At 45.9% G+C, this 23,199-nt stretch overlaps 1 protein-coding gene across 1 annotated transcript in view; it reads right to left on the reverse strand.

The window, feature by feature from the left end:
* Positions 1-255: 255 nt before the first annotated feature.
* The window catches only part of LOC122939420 (cadherin-12-like), a 377,302-nt gene continuing 354,358 nt past the window's right edge, over positions 256-23,199 (reverse strand). The window contains exons 6-7 of the mRNA XM_044295487.1: positions 1,519-1,706; positions 256-276 (exon numbers count right to left, since the gene is read on the reverse strand). Coding sequence (XP_044151422.1) covers positions 256-276; positions 1,519-1,706 — 209 coding nt within the window. The remainder of the gene's footprint in view (positions 277-1,518; positions 1,707-23,199) is intronic.

A 23,199-nucleotide genomic window follows, 5' to 3' on the forward strand; every position in this document is an offset into this window, starting at 1 on the left:
GTATGTATGTATTACTGCGCTGATGGATTTAAATGAAAATAAATAAAGCAACCCTACAAATACTTTCAACCTACAACATACTTCTTCATGCACAACTCTGCAGACCATAAATGATCCCTGCGTGTGGCTGCATTCTGCAGTCATATGTTACTCCCTTCCTTCTGTCCCATATAATATTTACTCTTGGTAGGTTGGTAAGACATACAGTACAGTAGGAGATAATGGGAGTAAGTAACACATGATTGCAGGATTAGACTACATGGACTGGTTTGCAATCTGCAACCATAGGAATACAGAACTGTTGATATATCAAAAATTATTTCTATTATTATTATTGGTAAAATATAATAGATATCCTGGTGTGTGTGTTGTCTGTAAATTAAAGACAAGCAAAAGGTTTTAAAGGGGTTTTCCAGAAATAATTATATTATATTATATATAATAACAATTTTATGTAACATCCATAGCCTGCCTCCTGGAAAAGAAGATTCACACTTATCTGCTCCACTCCTCGCTAGTCCTCTACTGTCTCCTTCTTCTGGTGCCCCCACTGTTTACTGTTGAATCTTCTTTTCCAGGAGGCAGACTGGGGGCATTACATAAAATACAATTATTACCAGAAAACACTTCTAAGAGGTGGTCTGGCTGAAATTATTTCTTTGAGGCTACTTTCACATCTTCGTCCTTTCTGGTTTTGAGATCCGGCAGAGGATCTCAAACCCAGAGGAAAACGATTCAGTTTTGTCACCATTCATTTTCAATGGGGATACAACCGAAGAGACCGGAACACAGTGTGCCAGAATGAATTTCGTTCCATTTTGTTGCATTCCAATCCCGGACACAAAAAAGCTGCAAGCAGCATTTTTGTGTGCTTCATGGGAAACTGAACCTGTAAGTAGTAAAAAACATGTAAGTTAATGGTGCCGGATCAGTTTTTTCGGACACAACAAAATCGGTTCTGGCACCCATTGACTTGGTATTGCATGGTATTGGATGCAGATGCCAGCATGTTCATTTTCTATATAATACAACTGGATCTGTTCTGAGTAGATGCAGCTGGTTATATTATTCAAACAGATTTGTTTTCCTGCGGTTTTGAGATCATTTGACAGATCTCAAAACCGGAAAGGAAGATGCAAATGTTAAAGTACGATAGCCTTATTTGTTTTTTACAGAGGCTTCCTAGGTCCTCTGCCAGTCTTTGCTACAGGAAATGAAAACAGGAGGGGGATCTGTGAGGTATTCTGAGCCTTTTTCGGTATACTGAGCTTGTAGAAAATAAAAATAAAAAATAAATTATACATATATATATATATATATATATATATATATGAACTAGGCAACCCGGATTTGCTCATATAGGTTAGAATTGCTTCTTAGTTTTCTCTCTAGGTGTGTCAAATGTGTGTCAAATTGTGTTAATGCAATCCTCCCATGTATGCTATATTGTCATGTAAACTATACCAGTGTGTGAAAATGCACGAATGTTTCTCCTTTACAGTTTGTGCAGTGACTTACCTTTTTTAGGATTAAAATCCCTTCCTGTGTATCATTATCTGTTATGATATCAAAAAGATTCCCACCATCTCCAGGAACAATATTGTACTCAATTTCTGCATTTATTCCAAAATCAGGGTCCACTGCCCGTATTCTTCCAATTGGTGACCTAACTTGTGAATTCTCTGGTACTTTTAAATGAAATATACCTGGTAAAGACAGACAAAAGAAAAAGAACTAGTTAAACACCCTTCATCAGAAACAGTGTTCTATTTCTATTTGCAAAACATCGATTTTCCTTTAATAAACTGCAAAGAGGGAACTCACAGCCCTAAAATTGTTTCTACAGATAACGGAAATTATGGAGATCAAGCAAATTCAGGAGTCCTTCAAACAGTCCCACTTTACTTGTCATGTCATGAAGAAACTGACAAAAATCAGGAGATTGGCTAAAATGCTATACTTGATAAGTTAGAGTAAACCCTTTTCTATCTGGAATATCTTACACTAGTGCAGAACAGATCATCGTGTTGGGCGAGCATGCCCTTTTGTACTCAAACACCGCGTGTGCTAGAGCGCAATGCCTGAGTCTCCTCCCCGCACGTTTGTTGGTTGCTACACATCCAATAAATGTGCGCAGAGGTACTGGCACTCACTGTAATGCCGTAGCCATGTTGGTTACTGACATTACAGTGATTGGCTGGCCGGAACGTGTCATCGGGCACTATATAGCACCCAATGACACATGGTTCGGCTCAGTATTAATCAGGGAGAGCTGTAGCAGAAGGGACAGATAGTGTAGGGACAGGAATAGGTTTCTTTGCTAGGCAGGTTTTACTGTTGAAAGGTGTTAGAAATAGGGATGAGCGAACTCGAACTGTATAGTTCGGGTTCGTACCGAATTTTGGGGTGTCCGTGACACGGACCCGAACCCGGACATTTTCGTAAAAGTCCGGGTTCGGGTTCGGTGTTCGTCGCTTTCTTCGCGCTTTTGTGACGCTTTCTTGGCGCTTTTTGAAAGGCTGCAAAGCAGCCAATCAACAAGCGTCATACTACTTGCCCCAAGAGGCCATCACAGCCATGCCTACTATTGGCATGGCTGTGATTGGCCAGAGCACCATGTGACCCAGCCTCTATTTAAGCTGGAGTCACATAGCGCCGCCCCTCACTCTGCTCTGATTAGCGTAGGGAGAGGTTGCGGCTGCGACAGTAGGGCGAGATTAGGCAGATTAACTCCTCCAAAGGACTTGATTAACTGATCGATCTGCAGCTGTGGATCATTGAGCTGCTGATCCTCAATTGCTCACTGTTTTTAGGCTGCCCAGACCGTTTGTCAGTCACATTTTTCTGGGGTGATCGGCGGCCATTTTGTGTCTTGTGGTGCGCCAGCACAAGCTGCGACCAAGTGCATTTAACCCTCAATGGTGTGGTTGTTTTTTGGCTAAAGCCTACATCAGGGTGAAGCTGTCACACCAAGTGCATTTAACCAGCAATAGTCTGTTCATTTTTTGGCCATATACAAAATCAGGGGCAAGCTGCGCCTGTCACCAAGTGCATTTAACCCTCAATGGTGTGGTTGTTTTTTGGCTAAAGCCTACATCAGGGTGGAGCTGTCACACCAAGTGCATTTAACCAGCAATAGTCTGTTCATTTTTGGCCATATACTAAATCAGGGGCAAGCTGCGCCTGTCACCAAGTGCATTTAACCCTCAATGGTGTGGTTGTTTTTTGGCTAAAGCCTACATCAGGGTGAAGCTGTCACACCAAGTGCATTTAACCAGCAATAGTCTGTTTATTTTTTGGCCATATCCCAGTCTAATTCTGTCACTAAATCCATACCGGTCACCCAGCGCCTAAATACTAGGCCTCAAATTTATATCCCGCTAAATCTGTCCTTAGTGCTGTAGCTGGGCGAGTTATTTAGTGTCCGTTCAAGCACATTTCTTGTTCTGGGTTGAAATACAATTCCCAATTTAGCAATTTCATAATTTAGTGGTTTCTGCTATATCAGAGCTATTTGAAATCTATCCCTAAAAGGGTATATAATATTCAAGGTGCACATTGGGTCATTCAGAATAACTTCACACACACCCGCTACTGTGTATTTCCAAGTCTAATTCTGGCACTAAACCCATACCTGTCACCCAGCGCCTAAATACTAGGCCTCAAATTTATATCCCGCTAAATCTGTCCCTAGTGCTGTAGCTGGGCGAGTTATTTAGTGTCCGTTCAAGCACATTTCTTGTTCTGGGTTGAAATACAATTCCCAATTTAGCAATTTCATAATTTAGTGGTTTCTGCTATATCAGAGCTATTTGAAATCTATCCCTAAAAGGGTATATAATATTCAAGGTGCACATTGGGTCATTCAGAATAACTTCACACACACCCGCTACTGTGTATTTCCAAGTCTAATTCTGGCACTAAACCCATACCTGTCACCCAGCGCCTAAATACTAGGCCTCAAATTTATATCCCGCTAAATCTGTCCTTAGTGCTGTAGCTGGGCGAGTTATTTAGTGTCCGTTCAAGCACATTTCTTGTTCTGGGTTGAAATACAATTCCCAATTTAGCAATTTCATAATTTAGTGGTTTCTGCTATATCAGAGCTATTTGAAATCTATCCCTAAAAGGGTATATAATATTCAAGGTGCACATTGGGTCATTCAGAATAACTTCACACACCCCCGCTACTGTGTATTTCCAAGTCTAATTCTGGCACTAAACCCATACCTGTCACCCAGCGCCTAAATACTAGGCCTCAAATTTATATCCAGCTAAATCTGTCCCTAGTGCTGTAGCTGGGCGAGTTATTTAGTGTCCGTTCAAGCACATTTCTTGTTCTGGGTTGAAATACAATTCCCAATTTAGCAATTTCATAATTTAGTGGTTTCTGCTATATCAGAGCTATTTGAAATCTATCCCTAAAAGGGTATATAATATTCAAGGTGCACATTGGGTCATTCAGAATAACTTCACACACACCCGCTACTGTGTATTTCCAAGTCTAATTCTGGCACTAAACCCATACCTGTCACCCAGCGCCTAAATACTAGGCCTCAAATTTATATCCCGCTAAATCTGTCCCTAGTGCTGTAGCTGGGCGAGTTATTTAGTGTCCGTTCAAGCACATTTCTTGTTCTGGGTTGAAATACAATTCCCAATTTAGCAATTTCATAATTTAGTGGTTTCTGCTATATCAGAGCTATTTGAAATCTATCCCTAAAAGGGTATATAATATTCAAGGTGCACATTGGGTCATTCAGAATAACTTCACACACACCCGCTACTGTGTATTTCCAAGTCTAATTCTGGCACTAAACCCATACCTGTCACCCAGCGCCTAAATACTAGGCCTCAAATTTATATCCCGCTAAATCTGTCCCTAGTGCTGTAGCTGGGCGAGTTATTTAGTGTCCGTTCAAGCACATTTCTTGTTCTGGGTTGAAATACAATTCCCAATTTAGCAATTTCATAATTTAGTGGTTTCTGCTATATCAGAGCTATTTGAAATCTATCCCTAAAAGGGTATATAATATTCAAGGTGCACATTGGGTCATTCAGAATAACTTCACACACACCCGCTACTGTGTATTTCCAAGTCTAATTCTGGCACTAAACCCATACCTGTCACCCAGCGCCTAAATACTAGGCCTCAAATTTATATCCCGCTAAATCTGTCCTTAGTGCTGTAGCTGGGCGAGTTATTTAGTGTCCGTTCAAGCACATTTCTTGTTCTGGGTTGAAATACAATTCCCAATTTAGCAATTTCATAATTTAGTGGTTTCTGCTATATCAGAGCTATTTGAAATCTATCCCTAAAAGGGTATATAATATTCAAGGTGCACATTGGGTCATTCAGAATAACTTCACACACACCCGCTACTGTGTATTTCCAAGTCTAATTCTGGCACTAAACCCATACCTGTCACCCAGCGCCTAAATACTAGGCCTCAAATTTATATCCCGCTAAATCTGTCCCTAGTGCTGTAGCTGGGCGAGTTATTTAGTGTCCGTTCAAGCACATTTCTTGTTCTGGGTTGAAATACAATTCCCAATTTAGCAATTTCATAATTTAGTGGTTTCTGCTATATCAGAGCTATTTGAAATCTATCCCTAAAAGGGTATATAATATTCAAGGTGCACATTGGGTCATTCAGAATAACTTCACACACACCCGCTACTGTGTATTTCCAAGTCTAATTCTGGCACTAAACCCATACCTGTCACCCAGCGCCTAAATACTAGGCCTCAAATTTATATCCCGCTAAATCTGTCCCTAGTGCTGTAGCTGGGCGAGTTATTTAGTGTCCGTTCAAGCACATTTCTTGTTCTGGGTTGAAATACAATTCCCAATTTAGCAATTTCATAATTTAGTGGTTTCTGCTATATCAGAGCTATTTGAAATCTATCCCTAAAAGGGTATATAATATTCAAGGTGCACATAGGGTCATTCAGAATAACTTCACACACCCGCTACTGTGCATTTCCAAATCTAATTCTGTCACTAAACCCATACCTGTCACCCAGCGCCTAAATACTAGGCCTCAAATTTATATCCCGCTAAATCTCTCGTTACCGCTGTCCTGTTGTGGCTGGGAAAGTTATTTAGTGTCCGTCAAAGCACATTTTTTGTTCTGGGTTGAAATACAATTCCCAATTTAGCAATTTCATAATTTAGTCGTTTCTGCTATATCAGAGCTATTTGAAATCTATCCCTAAAAGGGTAGATCATATTGAAGGTGCACATAGGGTCATTCAGAATAACTTCACACACACGCTTCTGTGCATTTCCAAGTCTAATTCTGTGACTAAATCCATACCGGTCACCCAGGGCCTAAATACTAGGCCTCAAATTTATATCCCGCTGAATTTGAATACAATACATTGGGCCAAATAATATATTTGTTGTTGTGGTGAACCATAACAATGAGAAAAACATCTAGTAAGGGACGCGGACGTGGACATGGTCGTGGTGGTGTTAGTGGACCCTCTGGTGCTGGGAGAGGACGTGGCCGTTCTGCCACATCCACACGTCCTAGTGTACCAACTACCTCAGGTCCCAGTAGCCGACAGAATTTACAGCGATATATGGTGGGGCCCAATGCCGTTCTAAGGATGGTAAGGCCTGAGCAGGTACAGGCATTAGTCAATTGGGTGGCCGACAGTGGATCCAGCACGTTCACATTATCTCCCACCCAGTCTTCTGCAGAAAGCGCACAGATGGCGCCTGAAAACCAACCCCATCAGTCTGTCACATCACCCCCATGCATACCAGGGAAACTGTCTCAGCCTCAAGTTATGCAGCAGTCTCTAATGCTGTTTGAAGACTCCGCTGGCAGGGTTTCCCAAGGGCATCCACCTAGCCCTTCCCCAGCGGTGAAAGACATAGAATGCACTGACGCACAACCACTTATGTTTCCTGATGATGAGGACATGGGAATACCACCTCAGCATGTCTCTGATGATGACGAAACACAGGTGCCAACTGCTGCGTCTTTCTGCAGTGTGCAGACTGAACAGGAGGTCAGGGATCAAGACTGGGTGGAAGACGATGCAGGGGACGATGAGGTCCTAGACCCCACATGGAATGAAGGTCGTGCCACTGACTTTCACAGTTCGGAGGAAGAGGCAGTGGTGAGACCGAGCCAACAGCGTAGCAAAAGAGGGAGCAGTGGGCAAAAGCAGAACACCCGCCGCCAAGAGACTCCGCCTGCTACTGACCGCCGCCATCTGGGACCGAGCACCCCAAAGGCAGCTTCAAGGAGTTCCCTGGCATGGCACTTCTTCAAACAATGTGCTGACAAGACCCGAGTGGTTTGCACGCTGTGCCATCAGAGCCTGAAGCGAGGCATTAACGTTCTGAACCTGAGCACAACCTGCATGACCAGGCACCTGCATGCAAAGCATGAACTGCAGTGGAGTAAACACCTTAAAACCAAGGAAGTCACTCAGGCTCCCCCTGCTACCTCTTCTGCTGCTGCCGCCTCGGCCTATTCTGCTGCTGCCGCCTCGGCCTCTTCCTCCGCCTCTGGAGGAACGTTGGCACCTGCCGCCCAGCAAACAGGGGATGTACCACCAACACCACCACCACCACCTCCGTCACCAAGCGTCTCAACCATGTCACACGCCAGCGTTCAGCTCTCCATCTCACAAACATTTGATAGAAAGCGTAAATTCCCACCTAGCCACCCTCGATCCCTGGCCCTGAATGCCAGCATTTCTAAACTACTGGCCTATGAAATGCTGTCATTTAGGCTGGTGGACACAGACAGCTTCAAACAGCTCATGTCGCTTGCTGTCCCACAGTATGTTGTTCCCAGCCGGCACTACTTCTCCAAGAGAGCCGTGCCTTCCCTGCACAACCAAGTATCCGATAAAATCAAGTGTGCACTGCGCAACGCCATCTGTGGCAAGGTCCACCTAACCACAGATACGTGGACCAGTAAGCACGGCCAGGGACGCTATATCTCCCTAACTGCACACTGGGTAAATGTAGTGGCAGCTGGGCCCCAGGCGGAGAGCTGTTTGGCGCACGTCCTTCCGCCGCCAAGGATCGCAGGGCAACATTCTTTGCCTCCTGTTGCCACCTCCTCCTTCTCGGCTTCCTCCTCCTCTTCTTCCACCTGCTCATCCAGTCAGCCACACACCTTCACCACCAACTTCAGCACAGCCCGGGGTAAACGTCAGCAGGCCATTCTGAAACTCATATGTTTGGGGGACAGGCCCCACACCGCACAGGAGTTGTGGCGGGGTATAGAACAACAGACCGACGAGTGGTTGCTGCCGGTGAGCCTCAAGCCCGGCCTGGTGGTGTGTGATAATGGGCGAAATCTCGTTGCAGCTCTGGGACTAGCCAATTTGACGCACATCCCTTGCTTGGCGCATGTGCTGAATTTGGTGGTGCAGAAGTTCATTCACAACTACCCCGACATGTCAGAGCTGCTGCATAAAGTGCGGGCCGTCTGTTCGCGCTTCCGGCGTTCACATCCTGCTGCTGCTCGCCTGTCTGCGCTACAGCGTAACTTCGGCCTTCCCGCTCACCGCCTCATATGCGACGTGCCCACCAGGTGGAACTCCACCTTGCACATGCTGGACAGACTGTGCGAGCAGCAGCAGGCCATAGTGGAGTTTCAGCTGCAGCACGCACGGGTCAGTCGCACTACAGAACAGCACCACTTCACCACCAATGACTGGGCCTCCATGCGAGACCTGTGTGCCCTGTTGCGCTGTTTCGAGTACTCCACCAACATGGCCAGTGGCGATGACACCGTTATCAGCGTTACAATACCACTTCTATGTCTCCTTGAGAAAACACTTAGGGCGATGATGGAAGAGGAGGTGGCCCAGGAGGAGGAGGAGGAGGAGGAGGAAGAGGGGTCATTTTTAGCACTTTCAGGCCAGTCTCTTCGAAGTGACTCAGAGGGAGGTTTTTGGCAACAGCAGAGGCCAGGTACAAATGTGGCCAGCCAGGGCCCACTACTGGAGGACGAGGAGGACGAGGATGAGGAGGAGGTGGAGGAGGATGAGGATGAAGCATGGTCACAGCGGGGTGGCACCCAACGCAGCTCGGGTCCATCACTGGTGCGTGGCTGGGGGGAAAGGCAGGACGATGACGATACGCCTCCCACAGAGGACAGCTTGTCCTTACCCCTGGGCAGCCTGGCACACATGAGCGACTACATGCTGCAGTGCCTGCGCAACGACAGCAGAGTTGCCCACATTTTAACCTGTGCGGACTACTGGGTTGCCACCCTGCTGGATCCACGCTACAAAGACAATGTGCCCACCTTACTTCCTGCACTGGAGCGTGATAGGAAGATGCGCGAGTACAAGCGCACGTTGGTAGACGCGCTACTGAGAGCATTCCCAAATGTCACAGGGGAACAAGTGGAAGCCCAAGGCCAAGGCAGAGGAGGAGCAAGAGGTCGCCAAGGCAGCTGTGTCACGGCCAGCTCCTCTGAGGGCAGGGTTAGCATGGCAGAGATGTGGAAAACTTTTGTCAACACGCCACAGCTAACTGCACCACCACCTGATACGCAACGTGTTAGCAGGAGGCAACATTTCACTAACATGGTGGAACAGTACGTGTGCACACCCCTCCACGTACTGACTGATGGTTCGGCCCCATTCAACTTCTGGGTCTCTAAATTGTCCACGTGGCCAGAGCTAGCCTTTTATGCCTTGGAGGTGCTGGCCTGCCCGGCAGCCAGCGTTTTGTCTGAACGTGTATTCAGCACGGCAGGGGGCGTCATTACAGACAAACGCAGCCGCCTGTCTACAGCCAATGTGGACAAGCTGACGGTCATAAAAATGAACCAGGCATGGATCCCACAGGACCTGTCCGTCCCTTGTCCAGATTAGACATTAACTACCTCCCCATAACCATATATTATTGGACTCCAGGGCACTTCCTCATTCAATCCTATTTTTATTTTCATTTTACCATTATATTGCGAGGCTACCCAAAGTTGAATGAACCTCTCCTCTGCCTGTGTGCTAGGCCTAAATATATGCCAATGGACTGTTGCAGTGGTGGCTGACGTGAAGCCTCATTCTCTGCTATGACATGCAGACTGATTCTCTGCTGACATGAAGACAGATTCTCTGTTACGGGACCTCTCTGCTCTGCCTGTGTGCTAGGCCTAAATATATGCCAATGGACTGTTGCAGTGGTGGCTGACGTGAAGCCTCATTCTCTGCTATGACATGCAGACTGATTCTCTGCTGACATGAAGCCAGATTGTCTGTTACGGGACCTCTCTGCTCTGCCTGTGTGCTAGGCCTAAATATATGCCAATGGACTGTTGCAGTGGTGGCTGACGTGAAGCCTGATTCTCTGCTATGACATGCAGACTGATTCTCTGCTGACATGAAGCCAGATTGTCTGTTACGGGACCTCTCTGCTCTGCCTGTGTGCTAGGCCTAAATATATGCCAATGGACTGTTGCAGTGGTGGGTGACGTGAAGCCTCATTCTCTGCTATGACATGCAGACTGATTCTCTGCTGACATGAAGACAGATTCTCTGTTACGGGACCTCCCTCCTCTGCCTGGGTGCTGGGCCTAAATATATGCCAATGGACTGTTGCAGTGGTGGCTGACATGAAGCCTGATTCTCTGCTATGACATGCAGACTAATTCTCTGCTGACATGAAGCCAGATTGTCTGTTACGGGACCTCTCTCCTCTGCCTGGGTGCTGGGCCTAAATTTATGACAATGGACTGTTGCAGTGGTGGCTGACGTGAAGCCTGATTCTCTGCTATGACATGCAGACTGATTCTCTGCTGACATGAAGCCAGATTGTCTGTTACGGGACCTCTCTGCTCTGCCTGTGTGCTAGGCCTAAATATATGCCAATGGACTGTTGCAGTGGTGGCTGACGTGAAGCCTCATTCTCTGCTATGACATGCAGACTGATTCTCTGCTGACATGAAGCCAGATTGTCTGTTACGGGACCTCTCTGCTCTGCCTGTGTGCTAGGCCTAAATATATGCCAATGGACTGTTGCAGTGGTGGGTGACGTGAAGCCTCATTCTCTGCTATGACATGCAGACTGATTCTCTGCTGACATGAAGACAGATTCTCTGTTACGGGACCTCCCTCCTCTGCCTGGGTGCTGGGCCTAAATATATGCCAATGGACTGTTGCAGTGGTGGCTGACATGAAGCCTGATTCTCTGCTATGACATGCAGACTAATTCTCTGCTGACATGAAGCCAGATTGTCTGTTACGGGACCTCTCTCCTCTGCCTGGGTGCTGGGCCTAAATTTATGACAATGGACTGTTGCAGTGGTGGCTGACGTGAAGCCTGATTCTCTGCTATGACATGCAGACTGATTCTCTGCTGACATGAAGCCAGATTGTCTGTTACGGGACCTCTCTGCTCTGCCTGTGTGCTAGGCCTAAATATATGCCAATGGACTGTTGCAGTGGTGGCTGACGTGAAGCCTCATTCTCTGCTATGACATGCAGACTGATTCTCTGCTGACATGAAGCCAGATTGTCTGTTACGGGACCTCTCTGCTCTGCCTGTGTGCTAGGCCTAAATATATGCCAATGGACTGTTGCAGTGGTGGGTGACGTGAAGCCTCATTCTCTGCTATGACATGCAGACTGATTCTCTGCTGACATGAAGCCAGATTCTCTGTTACGGGACCTCTCTCCTCTGCCTGTGTGTGTGCTGGGCCTAAATATATGCCAATGGACTGTTGCAGTGGTGGGTGACGTGAAGCCTGATTCTCTGCTATGACATGCAGACTGATTCTCTGCTGACATGAAGCCAGATTGTCTGTTACGGGACCTCTCTCCTCTGCCTGTGTGTGTGCTGGGCCTAAATATATGCCAATGGACTGTTGCAGTGGTGGCTGACGTGAAGCCTCATTCTCTGCTATGACATGCAGACTAATTCTCTGCTGACATGAAGACAGATTCTCTGTTACGGGACCTCTCTCCTCTGCCTGGGTGCCGGGGCCTAAATATCTGAGAATGGACTGTTCCAGTGGTGGGTGACGGGAAGCCAGATTCTCTGCTATGGAACCTCTCTCCAATTGATTTTGGTTAATTTTTATTTATTTAATTTTTATTTTAATTCATTTCCCTATCCACATTTGTTTGCAGGGGATTTACCTACATGTTGCTGCCTTTTGCAGCCCTCTAGCTCTTTCCTGGGCTGTTTTACAGCCTTTTTAGTGCCGAAAAGTTCGGGTCCCCATTGACTTCAATGGGGTTCGGGTTCGGGACGAAGTTCGGATCGGGTTCGGATCCCGAACCCGAACATTTCCGGGATGTTCGGCCGAACTTCTCGAACCCGAACATCCAGGTGTTCGCTCAACTCTAGTTAGAAACCCAAAAGTCCTTTTAAAGACTATTGTTTTACCTGGCTGCTATATATATATATATATATATATATATATATATTATTAGCGCAACGTGCGCTATATTGTGTGCAATTGTTTGGTTGCTGCTGACAATCACACAACCTCTGCTACATCTGCTGTGTTACATTTGCGCTGTGAAATTGAGCGCAATTGGTTGGCCGCTGGTGACAGCAATATTTCCTGCGCAACATCTCCAGTATAACATTAGCGCATCCAAAATATTAGTGACATTCAGTTAATTTTTTTCCCTGCTGGTGGCAGCGACATTACCTGTGCTACATCTCCTGTATAACGTTTGCCATCCTAAATATCAGTGACATTCACTCTAATTTATTTGTGCATACACTTACAAATCCTGTGCTACTGTACATGTGACATACTTGCAAGCATATATACCATTTAATATGCTGAAGGCGAGCAGTAAGGGACGGGGAAGAGTCCGTGCTGCTGATGGTGCACACAGAGGCCATGGCCCTGGGCACGGTGAAACTGTGCATGCTGCCAGAGCACAAGAAACAGACTCATCCACCATACCTAGCTTCATATCCCAGTTTGCAGGGAGGTACAGGACACCACTCTCGACGTCACACCAATGCGACTAGGTGGTCGGTTGTATTGCAGCAGATAGTGCTTCCAGTCGGTTAAACACCATCCTGTCTTCCACAAAGTCCAGTCTCAGTAGCCAAGAGTCTGGTCAATAGTGTTGGGCGCGAATATTTGAATAGCGAATATTAATCGAGAATATCGGCACTTCAAGAATTTGCGAATATTTTGAATATAGTGATATATATTCGTAATTTTGAATATTCTAGATTTTATTTTCATCAGTAACCTCCCTTCTTGCTTGTGAGCCAATGAGAAGGCTGCATTGTCTTTGTCTGAGCTTAGCAACATCCCTAGCAACCAATAGGAACGTTGCCTACTCCTTACTATAGACGAACCTCCCCAGCAGCCCTTGTATGCAGTATTTTGCAGATCTGAGAGAGACAGCAGTGTTATTGCTGTGCTCTCTGCTTTCCTGTGTGTCTGCTTTCATAGTGCTGTATGTATGTATATATCTATGCTAGATACATACATACATAGTGCTGTGATGTCACAAGTTCGCAACAATACTTAGTGCACCAATCACTAATTAGTAGACAGACCTGTTAAAATGTGAAATTGCACGTATTGTGCCAAAATATTTGCATCATTAGTGCCGATTTTGCAATCGCAAATATAATGGAGCACTTTATTTGCATATAAAGCTATTGTAATGTTCAGCCATGCCAACCATTTTCTCCAGTCTCAGGAAACTACTAGCAGCTTAAAAAATGTAGCTATAGTGACCCACGCCTGTATTTTGCGCGCATTGCACAAATATTACATTGCCAAATTTTTGCGATCAAGAAAATAATCTCGAATTTGCAAATATATGACGAATATTCTACCAAATATTTGCAAAATATCGCAAATTTGAATATTGCCCCGGCCCCTCATCACTACTGGTCAACAGAATCCTCACCCTGATACTCCTTACTCCCACCATGGAGAGTCTTGGTAAACAAGTGATCCCACACTCGGATATTCCGAGGAGCTCATTTCATCGACATTCCTTGATTTGGCCCTCTCGCCAAGCCCGCTTGAAGAGGGACATGAGGAGATCTTGTGCACTGATTCCCAAACTCTTGAGAATCCACAATCAGAAAAAGATGATGGTGGGGAACAGCAATTAGTGTTTCATGAGGTGGATGATGATGATGAGACAGAGCTGCTAATAAGTCAACCGCAATTAGTGTCTCAAGAGGTTCATGATGAGGATGAGACACAGTTGTCAATAAGTGAGGTTCTTGTTAGGTCAACAAGTCAGGAGGATGGCCAGAGTCAGGAATTGGAAGAGTATGTGGTGGACGATTAAATCACTGACCCAACCTGGGAAGGAGGCAAGCTGAGCGAGGACATCAGTACAGAGGGGGAGGGATCCGCAGCACCCCGACAGGCTGGAAAAGGCAGTGGGGTGGCAAAAAGGAGAAGGAGGGCCACACCAAAGAGGCCAGCAACTGATCCCCAAAGCACCCCCTTGCGGCAATCTCCCTTGCCAAGGGGTAGGTGTTCCGCAGTCTGGCGCTTTTTTTAGGAAAGTGTGGAGGAAAAAAGAATTGTCATTTGCAACCTGTGCCATACCAAAATGAGCAGGGGGATAAACACAAACAACCTCACCACCAACAGCATGATCCGCCACATGGCATCAAAAAACCCTAATAGGTGGGCTGAACGCCTGGGTCCACAATCAGTGTCTGCGGGTCACACCACTACCTCCTCTTCCCCTATGTTATGTGCTGGCCAATCCCCAAGACGCAGGCCCGGATACTTCCCGCCATGCACCTGGACCTTCGCAAGCACCATCATCTACCACATACACTTCTGTGTCCCAGCACAGCATAAAGATGTCCATACCCCAGGCCTTTGAACGAAAGCGCAAATACCTAACGACCCACAGGCCATAGCACTAAATGCGCACCTTTCCTTGCTGGCCCTGGAAATGTTGCCATTTAGGCTTGTGGACACTGAGGCTTTCCGCATCCTGATGGCGGTGGCCGTCCCTAGTCACTCAGTCCCCAGCCACCGCTATTTTTCCTGGTGTGCTGTCTCTGCCTTACACCAGCATGTGTCCTGTAACATCACCCGTGCCCTGACCAACACAGTTATTGGGAAGGTCCACTAAACGACTGACACATGGACAAGTGCTTGTGGCCAGGGAATCTACATTTCCCTGACGGCACACTAGGAGAACATTGTGGAGGCCGTGAGCGAGTCGAACTCCGGGATGGCACAAGTGCTACCGATGCCAAGGATTGCGGGCCCTACATCCTTCAGGATTTCCACCACAACCTACATTAGTGGCTGCAACCCCCCTTTCTCCTTCTCCACCTCCTCCTTCACTTCCACCTCTGAATTCTCATCTTGCAGCACCAGTCAGCCATCAGTCAGGAGCTGAAAGCAGTGTAGCACTGCAGTGGGGAAGCGGCAACAGGCCTAGCTGAAACTTATTTGCTTAGGTGACAAGCAGCACACCGCCGCAGAGCTGACAATGGCCTAACTTGGTGGCGGCTTTGGAACTCGGTAAGCTCACATACAGTGAGGAACAGAAGTATTTGAAAGTTTTCAAGTTCTCTTACTTAGAAATCATGGAGGGGTCTAAAATTCACATTGTAGGTGCATTCCCACTCTGAGAGATAGGATAAAAAATTTTTTTAAAAATCAGGAAGTCACATTGTATGATTTTTAAAGAATTTATTTGTCTTACACTGCTGAACATAAGTATTTGAACACCTGAGAAACAGCAAGAATTCTGGCTCTCAAAGACCTGTTACTGTTAAAAAGTCCACCTCTAATCCACTCATTAACCACTTCAGCCCCGCTAGGTGAAACCCCCTTCATGACCAGAGCACTTTTTACACTTCGGCACTACACTACTTTCACCGTTTATCGCTCGGTCATGCAACTTACCATACAAATGAATTTTACCTCCTTTTCTTCTCACTAATAGAGCTTTCATTTGGTGGTATTTCATTGCTGCTGGCATTTTTACTTTTTTTGTTATTAATCAAAATGTAACAATTTTTTTGCAAAAAAATGACATTTTTCACTTTCAGCTGTAAAATTTTGCAAAAAAAACGACATCCATATATAAATTTTTCACCAAATTTATTGTTCTACATGTCTTTGATAAAAAAAAAAATGTTTGGGCAAAAAAAAAAATGGTTTGGGTAAAAGTTATAGCATTTACAAACTATGGTACAAAAATGTGAATTTCCGCTTTTTGAAACAGCTCTGACTTTCTGAGCACCTGTCATGATTCCTGAGGTTCTACAATGCCCAAACAGTAGAAAACCCCCACAAATGACCCCATTTCGGAAAGTAGACACCCTAAGGTATTCGCTGATGGGCATAGTGAGTTCATAGAACTTTTTATTTTTTGTCACAAGTTAGCGGAAAATGATGATGATTTTTATTTTTATTTTTTTTCTTACAAAGTCTCATATTCCACTAACTTGCGACAAAAAATAAAAAATTCTAGGAACTCGCCATGCCCCTCACGGAATACCTTGGGGTGTCTTCTTTCCAAAATGGGGTCACTTGTGGGGTAGTTATACTGCCCTGGCAATTTAGGGGCCCAAATGTGTGAGAAGAACTTTGCAATCAAAATGTGTAAAAAATGACCGGTGAAATCCAAAAGGTGCACTTTGGAATATGTGCCCCTTTGCCCACCTTGGCAGCAAAAAAGTGTGACACATCTGGTATTGCCGTACTCAGGAGAAGTTGGGGAATGTGTTTTGGGGTGTCATTTTACATATACCCATGCTGGGTGAGAAAAATATCTTGGTCAAATGCCAACTTTGTATAAAAAAATGGGAAAAGTTGTCTTTTGCCAAGATATTTCTCTCATCCAGCATGGGTATATGTAAAATGACACCCCAAAACACATTCCCCAACTTCTCCTGAGTACGGCGATACCAGATGTGTCACACTTTTCTGCTGCCAAGGTGGGCAAAGGGGCACATATTCCAAAGTGCACCTTTCAGATTTTGCAGGCCATTTTTTACACATTTTGATTGCAAGGTACTTCTCACACATTTGGGCCCCTAAATTGCCAGGGCAGTATAACTATGCCACAAGTGACCCCATTTTGGAAAGAAGACACCCCAAGGTATTCCGTGAGGGGCATGGCGAGTTCCTAGAATTTTTTTATTTTTTGTCACAAGTTAGCGGAAAATGATGATTTTTTTTTTTCTCTTTTTTCCTTACAAAGTCTCAGTATTCCACTAACTTGCGACAAAAAATAAAAAATTCTAGGAACTCGCCATGCCCCTCACGGAATACATTGGGGTGTCTTCTTTCCAAAATGGGGTCACTTGTGGCATAGTTATACTGCCCTGGCAATTTAGGGGCCCATATGTGTGAGAAGTACTTTGCAATCAAAATCTGTAAAAAATGACCGGTGAAATCTGAAAGGTGCACTTTGGAATATGTGCCCCTTTGCCCACCTTGGCAGCAAAAAAGTGTGACACATCTGGTATCGCCGTACTCAGGAGAAGTTGGGGAATGTGTTTTGGGGTGTCATTTTACATATACCCATGCTGGGTGAGAGAAATATCTTGGTCAAATGCCAACTTTGTATAAAAAAATGGGAAAAGTTGTCTTTTGCCAAGATATTTCTCTCATCCAGCATGGGTATATGTAAAATGACACCCCAAAACACATTCCCCAACTTCTCCTGAGTACGGCGATACCAGATGTGTCACACTTTTTTGCTGCCAAGGTGGGCAAAGGGGCACATATTCCAAAGTGCACCTTTCAGATTTTGCAGGCCATTTTTTACACATTTTGATTGCAAGGTACTTCTCACACATTTGGGCCCCTAAATTGCCAGGGCAGTATAACTACGCCACAAGTGACCCCATTTTGGAAAGAAGACACCCCAAGGTATTCCGTGAGGGGCACTGCGAGTTCCTAGAATTTTTTATTTTTTGTCACAAGTTAGCGGAAAATGATGATTTTTTTTTTTCTCTTTTTTCCTTACAAAGTCTCATATTCCACTAACTTGCGACAAAAAATAAAAAATTCTAGGAACTCGCCATGCCCCTCACGGAATACCTTGGGGTGTCTTCTTTCCAAAATGGGGTCACTTGTGGGGTAGTTATACTGCCCTGGCAATTTAGGGGCCCATATGTGTGAGAAGTACTTTGCAATCAAAATCTGTAAAAAATGACCGGTGAAATCCGAAAGGTGCACTTTGGAATATGTGCCCCTTTGCCCACCTTGGCATCAAAAAAGTGTCACACATCTGGTATCGCCGTACTCAGGAGAAGTTGGGGAATGTGTTTTGGGGTGTCATTTTACATATACCCATGCTGGGTGAGAGAAATATCTTGGCAAAAGACAACTTTTCCCATTTTTTTATACAAAGTTGGCATTTGACCAAGATATTTTTCTCACCCAGCATGGGTATATGTAAAATGACACCCCGAAACACATTCCCCAACTTCTCCTGAGTACGGCGATACCAGATGTGTGACACTTTTTTGCAGCCTAGATGCGCAAAGGGGCCCAAATTCCTTTTAGGAGGGCATTTTTAGACATTTGGATCCCAGACTTCTTCTCACGCTTTAGGGCCCCTAAAAAGCCAGGGCAGTATAAATACCCCACATGTGACCCCACTTTGGAAAGAAGACACCCCAAGGTATCCAATGAGGGGCCTGGCAAGTTCATAGAATTTTTATTTTTTTTGCATAAGTTAGCGGAAATTGATTATTTATTTATTTTCTCACAAAGTCTCACTTTCCGCTAACTTAGGACAAAAATTTAAATCTTTCATGGACTCAATATGCCCCTCAGCAAATACCTTGGGGTGTCTTCATTCCAAAATGGGGTCAGTTGTGGGGTGTTTGTACTGCCCTGGCATTTGAGGGTCTCCGCAATCATTACATGTATGGCCAGCATTAGGAGTTTCTGCTATTCTCCTTATATTGAGCATACAGGTAATGAGATTTTTTTTTCCGTTCAGCCTCTGGGCTGAAAGAAAAAAATGAACGGCACAGATTTCTTCATTCGCATCGATCAATGTGGATGAAAAAATCTCTGCCAAAAAAAAAAAATGGAGGGGAAAGGCGTCTGCCAGGACATAGGAGCTCCGCCCTACATCCATACCCACTTAGCTCGTATGCCCTGGCAAACCAGATTTCTCCATTCACATCAATCGATGTGGATGAATAAATCATTGCCGGGATTTATTTTTATTTTTTTATATATATATATATATATACAAAGTGCTTGCCAAAGCATAGGAACGCCGCCTCCTCCTCAGCTCGTATGCCTCGGCAAACGTATCTGTCACTGCAGAGGAGAAAATCCCGTCTTGCAGCGCCGCATACACCGACTTGCATGTAATCTGACAGCAGTGCAATGCTTCTGTCAGAATGCACATCGGTGCTGCAGCTAGTCAATCGGTTGGTCCACCTGGAAGGTAAAAAAAGAAAAAAAAAAGAAAAAGAAAAAACCAGGCCGCAACGCTATAATTTTATTAACTTTGCAACAGAACATATAAACTTTAACTTTTTTAACTGAACATTAACGTGTTTGCTTACTGGTGTGTTTTTTTTTTTTTTACCTTTATAGAACAAACCTCTCCTTCCCCATGGGTCAATGTGCAAAGCGCAAATCGCCCAAAGATGTGGCGAAGTGCGTTATGCACTTTGTCCCATGTGAAAGGAGACGTTTGCAGCAGCAGTGAGTGAATGGGCCCTAATAGCCCTGTGTGCCTGTCCTGGTGAGATGATCCCTATGCTAATAGTGTACCTGTGAGTGGTACTTCCGGAAACACTCTCCAAAGCATAGGGCAGGGTGGTCCGGACAGTCAGGACAGAAATAGCGGGTGTCACGCCTTATTCCACTCCTGCTACAGACACGACATCTTTTTCGGGGTGACTGTTGGGTTGAGGTACCAGGAACGACATTGGGGAAATGTCGCTCGTGTAGACGGCTAACTACACTGGTGGTTGGGGCCACGGAACCTCCTGGATACAGGAGGTTCTCGATGATCTCTTCCTGAAATTTGAGGAAGGATCCAGTTCTCCCAGCCTTACTGTAGAGAACAAAACTATTGTACAGAGCCAATTGAATTAAATATACAGACACCTTCTTATACCAGCGTCTGGTGCGTCGGGAAACTAAATACGGAGACAACATCTGGTCATTGAAGTCGACCCCTCCCATGTGGAGGTTATAGTCGTGGACTGAGAGGGGCTTTTCAATGACACGGGTTGCTCGCTCAATTTGTATTGTCGTGTCTGCGTGAATGGAGGAGAGCATGTAAACGTCACGCTTGTCTCTCCATTTCACCGCGAGCAGTTCTTCAGTTACACAGTGCGGCCCTCTGCCCCCTTGCAAGACGGGTGGTAACGAGCCGTTGGGGGAAGCCCGCGCGACTAGTTCGCGCGGTACCACAGGCGCCAATCCGTTCTAGAAACAAATGCCTAAAGAGGGCCACACTTGTGTAAAAATTGTCCACATAAAGATGGTACCCCTTGCCGAATAAGGGTGACACCAAGTCCCAAACTGTCTTCCCACTGCTCCCCAGGTAGTCAGGGCAACCGACCGGCTCCAGGGTCTGATCTTTTCCCTCATAGACCCGAAATTTGTGGGTATAGCCTGTGGCCCTTTCACAGAGCTTATACAATTTGACCCCATACCGGGCGCGCTTGCTTGGGATGTATTGTTTGAAGCCAAGGCGCCCGGTAAAATGTATCAGGGACTCGTCTATGCAGATGTTTTGCTCTGGGGTATAAATATCTGCAAATTTCTGGTTGAAATGGTCTATGAGGGGCCGAATTTTGTGGAGCCGGTCAAAAGCAGGGTGGCCCCTGGGACGGGAGGCGGTGTTGTCACTAAAGTGCAGGAACCGCAGGATGGCCTCAAAACGTGCCCTGGACATGGCAGCAGAGAACATGGGCATGTGATGAATCGGGTTCGTGGACCAATATGACCGCAATTCATGCTTTTTTGTCAGGCCCATGTTGAGGAGGAGGCCCAGAAAAGTTTTAAGTTCGGAAACTTGGACTGGTTTCCACCGGAAAGGCTGGGCATAAAAGCTTCCCGGGTTAGCGGTGATAAATTGTGTGGCATACCTGTTTGTTTCGGCCACAACTATGTCTAAAAGCTCCGCAGTCAAGAACAGCTCAAAAAATCCCAGGGCCGAACCGATCTGAGCCGTCTCAACCCGAACTCCAGACTGGGCAGTGAAAGGGAAAACTACAGGTGCGGCTGAAGTTGGGGACTGCCAATCAGGGTTTGCCAGCACCTCTGGGATTCTAGGGGCTCTACGGGCACGTCTTTGCGGTGGCTGCTGGTGTATGCCTCACCACGTAATCCGACAGCACCAGCCCCACTCTGCTGCTCTTGAAGCGGATCCTGCGCAACCTGCGGTCTAGCGACACGGGGCCGGGTACGCCTGGTGGTATCAGGGACCTCAGCCTCCTCGTCCGAACTTTGGGTCAGAGAGCCACTGCTTTCTACAGGTTCGTATTCTGACCCGCTGGATTCATCAGATGAGGGTTCCCACTCCTCATCCGACTGGGTCAGAAGCCTGTAGGCCTCTTCAGAGGAATACCCCCTGTTAGACATGTGGGCAACTAAATTTAGGGGTATTCCCTGAGACTACCCAAGAAAAAAAAATCAAGCCTGTCTTACAAAGGGGAGGCTAGCGAAGTACCGGAGGCCGCTGCGGTTGATAAAAAATATCAAAACTGATTTTTTTATCGCCGCAGTGCGTGTAAAGTGAATGTGCAGTGATCAAAAAAAATTTTTTTTTTTTGTCACTGCGGTGGGGCGGGTGTGGGCGAACGCACGTGTGGGCGACCGATCAGGCCTGATCGGGCAAACACTGCGTTTTGGGTGGAGGGCGAACTAAAGTGACACTAATACAATTATAGATCTGACCGTGATCAGTTTTGATCACTTCCAGATACTATAAAAGTACAAATGATGATTAGCGATACGCTAATCAGCGAATAACGGACTGCGGTGCGGTGGGCTGGGCGCTAACTGATCGCTAACTACCTAACCAAGGGACCTAAACTATACCTAAAACCTAACGGTCAATAACAGTGAAAAAAAAAGTGACAGTTTGCACTGATCACTTTTTTCTTTTCACTTGTGATTGACAGGGGTGATCAAAGGGGTGATCAAAGGGTTAATTGGGGTTCAGGGGGGTGATCAGGGGCTATAGTGTAGTGTTTGGTGTACTCACTGTGAAGCCTGCTCCTCTGCTGGATCCAACCGACGAAAAGAACCAGCAGAGGAGCAGGCAGCCATATAACAGATCATATTTACTAATATGATCTGCTATCTGGCACTTTGATTGGATTTTTAAAAATCAGCAACCTGCCAGCCACGATCATTGGCTGGCAGGTTGCTGACGAAATACTGCTGTGTGAAATGCCGGCGCGAACTGCGCATGCGCGCGCGCATATTCGCGTCATCTCGCGTCTCGCGAGATGACGCGTATATGCGTGACTGTGCGCAGCGCTGCCACCTCCGGAACGCACATGTGCGTTAGGCGGTCCGGAGGTGGTTAATCTAACTTAGTAGCACCTGTCTGAGCTTTTTAAAGACACTTGTCCACAGTCAGTCAGATGCCAACTACTACCATGGGCAAGACCAAAGAGCTGTCAAAAGACACCAGAGACAAAATTGTGGACCTCCACAAGGCTGGAAAGGGCTATGGGGAAATTGAAAAGCAGGTTGGTGGAAAAAGATCAACTTTTGGAGCAATTGTTAGAAAATGGAAGAGGCTAAAGACAACTGTCAGTCTCCCTTGGACTGGGGCTCTATGCAAGATCTCACCTCGTGGGGTATCACTGATGATAAGAAAGGTGAGGAATCAGCCCAGAACTACAAGGGAGGAGCTGGTCAATGACATGAAGAGAGCTGGGACCACAGCTTCAAAGGTCACTGTCAGTAGAACACTATGCCGTCATGGTTTCAAATCATGCATTGCATGGAAGGTTCCCCTGCTCAAGTCATCACATGTCCAGGCCCATCTGAAGTTTGCCAGTGACCATCTGGATGATCCAGGGGAGGCATAGGAGAAAGTCATGTGGTCAGATGAGACCAAAGTAGAACTTTTTGGTCTAAACTTCACTCGTCATGTTTGGAGGAAAAAGAAGCATGAGTTGCATACCAAGAACACCATCCCTACTGTGAAGCATGGGGGTGCTTTTCTGCGAAGGGGACAGGAAAACTGCAGTGTATTAAGGAGAGGATGAATTGGGCCATTTATTGT

Source organism: Bufo gargarizans, chromosome 5, assembly GCF_014858855.1.
Source record: "Bufo gargarizans isolate SCDJY-AF-19 chromosome 5, ASM1485885v1, whole genome shotgun sequence".
NCBI lineage: Eukaryota > Metazoa > Chordata > Amphibia > Anura > Bufonidae > Bufo > Bufo gargarizans.